Below are 3,232 nucleotides of genomic sequence, written 5' to 3'. Positions count from 1 at the left end.
ATAAAGATAACATTCTTAGAGATGACATTTAACATTGTCCTACTAAGGAACACTGAGTACTTAGAAGAGAAGGAATGCAATGGAAAGGCCTGATTGAATAAATGTTAGAAGAGCTAAAACATCAACTGGGTGTTGGTGAGGCAACAAAGAAATTGACAAAATTGGGCAGCACTGTAGCTCTAAGGAGTAGGGCACCGGCCCCATATGCCGGAGGTGGTGGGTTCAAACCCAGGCCCAGCCAAAAGAAAAACTGCAAACAACAAACAAACAAACAAAACAAATTGATAAAAGTAAGAAGCCAGCACCAAGCTCAGCTAGAGATTCAAAGAGAAGAGGTGTGTGACAGAGCCCAGAGGCTGGAGTCTATCACATAAAGCTGGAAACAATGCAGACCTTTCCAACAGAACCTGGAGCTTAGACTACTTCCAGAGACTTCTCCCAAACATAGAGGCACAGGGAATCACACAATGTTTTTCCCCTTTCCACCTTCAATCTACTGCCTGGGCCTCTTGGGGGAACAGCCCACCTGGGAACCTGAGAATTGTAACCTACAGTAGTCAGTGTCATGTCCCTTCTCCCATTGCCCCAACACAGAGAAGACCAGAGCAAGGGGAGGGACCCTTTGCTCCTCCTTTTGGACCCCAGAGCAAACAGTCCCAAGACTGTCACAGGCTCTGTCTGAAAATAGACCTGGCAGGCATTCGGGGTAAGGAGACACTTGATTTTTCATTAATGTGTAAGAATGTTTGAGGGAAAGGAATTTGCTCATCTGTTAAGTGTGACTGGGGAGACCAGGTGTGAAGAAAAGAAAATAGATGGGAGTAGACATGAAAACACAGGCCTAATACTGAAGGGTGTTGTTGGCCACACTCAGGAGCTTGAAATCTCTTTTGTAGGGGGTCATTATAGAAGCAGAATATGCCTTGAAAACACAATTCTGTCAACATTGTAGAGAGAATTGAGGGGGATGTGGAGAAAGTTTATAATCTATTCATATAAGATGATGTAGTAAAAGACTTCCTTGGTAGAGGTGTCTGTGAGGGCTACTGATCAGCCCTAGAGTCACTACAAACTGAATTAAAACTAGCATTCTGATGCTATAGACTCCAAACCAATGAAGTTAGTAAGACACTAGACTTGTCAGATAATACTTGGAAAATTCCTTTATATTTTTTAAAATAAAAAATTTCTGGAAATATGCTCAGGTAAAGAATACTTGAAAAAATGGAGATATTTAACTTAGAGTTAGGAGAGAGAGAGAAGCACTTAAAATGCCTGCATGTCTTTATAAAAACAGGTTCTCTAGAGCTTATGATCCAAATGAAAAATTAGTTAGTTATGCCCTTTTGAATGGTGCTGCTAGAAATAAAAATAGGACAAACTGAAAAATCTATTCATTGCTTTAATCATGCCTTTCAGGGGTGACTACATTTTAGGGCATTTAATCTGTTATTCAGTGGAATGGGTTTTAGCCAGGGCCTTGAGAGAATCATCCTCCTCAACTTCACTCTTCTTTATCCTGTGGTTACACCAAGTGTGATAGGGCCTCCTGAAAGGCAGAAGGAGAATAAAAATCAGAGCAGCTTTACATGTAATTAGCATGTTGCAAAAAATATTTACTTCCACTGTCTTATTAGCCAAGCATTTTATTGAAGGAGAAACACTGACTCAGTGTGGTGAAATCTCATCTAAAATCACCATGGTGGTTGGTGGTAAAGTCACAGCTAGAACATATGACTCTGTCATTTAAAAATTCTTTCTGGAAAGGTCACAATTGCACTTTCCTTGAGATTGTAAGACATATAAATTTTAGATGAGCATCATCAATATAGAGGAAATACACCTTTAAAGTGACAATAGGATGGGTTAGGTGTTTAGGGTGACTAAGCCCTCCCCCTTGTCAAATTGATCACTCCAAGCCATACTTACCAGCAGTTTCTTCACAGACTCAGAAGCCTCTGGTCCCAGCTCATTCACGCACTTCCTTAGCCCTTCTACAAGGTGTTCAACAGAAATGCCAAGAGTTTTCAGAAGAAGCTTTAATGGATCCATGAAGGAAAGAACATTGTCCAGAGGAAGCACTTTGTCAACTGGGGCAGGAAGAGGCAAACTATTGAAGAGGAAGGCAGTAGCTGCAGAACAAGAGAGAAAGCAGGTGAAACAGGCACATTCAGTTCCTGCATATGACCTCATCACTTTCCATTCCATCCATCAGCAGCCCCATTCCAGACCCACTCATCTTCATTTCCCATGACAGCCTCCGCCTCTTTCCTCAGCTGTCTGTCTTTCTCACATCATTTGGTGTCTCTTCAAATGTTACCTCCTCAGAGAAGCATGCAATGGCCACTGTATCTGAAATAGCACCACCCATCAGTTACTCTCTGTCTTCTTTTTTCTTACCCTTGTCTGAAGTAGTAACTGATATTTTTATTGCCTTAATTTTTGCATTATGATGTAGGTTTCAAAAGAAGTCAGAATTTATGTTTTATTCACTGCTGCACTCCATGACTAAAACTGATGCTGGCCTGCAGTAAGCACTCCATAGAACCTTGCCATTGAATGGAAAGAAAGGTACTTTGTATGTGGAGATTCATTAGGAGAGATGCCCTGATGAATCTCCATTCAGGGATGAGAATGGACTTCACAGTCTAGGGAGCTGCTCCCAGCCAATTCAGCTTGACACTGCAGAGACAGTTGAACTCAGGCTCTATGCCAGTTAGTGGGGATACATAGACAGATAGCATAGAGAGACCTCACATGCTTCAGTGGACAATAAAGATCTATGTGGCCTGTTGTTTGATAACTCAGTAGACAAAGTTCTATGAAAACACAAAGGAAAGGATGACTAATGCTGTTGTGGGAGGATGTTGCAGGAATCTTCCAAAAGAAATAATATTAGACCTATGTCTGAGATGAACATCTGTAACTTGAAGTAAAAAAGACAGGCAATAATTTAGAAAGAAAATGAAGAAGGCACTAAGATGTTAAGATGAAAGTGTATGCACAGAATGGTGGGTCTTCTGCTCAGAGACACTGTAATGCACTGATCCAGTGGGGTCTTTCCAGGGATGGAACATAAAGAGTATGAGTTGAGTAAATTGAGTGAAAGGAAGAGATTTGGATGTCAAATCAATGAGTTTGGATTTTTTTCTTGTAGGGATTGGGAGCTATCATGGCTTTTCCATGGGACAATTACATTTAGGGCTTTGGCTTTAGAAAGATACCTTTCACA

The 3,232-nt window shown here is 41.1% G+C and overlaps 1 protein-coding gene across 1 annotated transcript in view; it reads right to left on the bottom strand.

Annotated features, from left to right (window-relative positions):
• Nucleotides 1-1,525: 1,525 nt before the first annotated feature.
• The window catches only part of SCGB3A2 (secretoglobin family 3A member 2), a 2,911-nt gene continuing 1,204 nt past the window's right edge, over nt 1,526-3,232 (bottom strand). The window contains exons 2-3 of the mRNA XM_003782062.2: nt 1,930-2,132; nt 1,526-1,549 (exon numbers count right to left, since the gene is read on the bottom strand). Coding sequence (XP_003782110.1) covers nt 1,526-1,549; nt 1,930-2,132 — 227 coding nt within the window. The remainder of the gene's footprint in view (nt 1,550-1,929; nt 2,133-3,232) is intronic.

This window comes from Otolemur garnettii, unplaced genomic scaffold (assembly GCF_000181295.1).
Source record: "Otolemur garnettii isolate 467f Iridium unplaced genomic scaffold, OtoGar3 scaffold00003, whole genome shotgun sequence".
Taxonomy (NCBI): Eukaryota; Metazoa; Chordata; class Mammalia; order Primates; family Galagidae; genus Otolemur; species Otolemur garnettii.
Note: the sequence above shows the minus strand (reverse complement) of the source record. Positions and strands in the feature narration are given on the sequence as shown.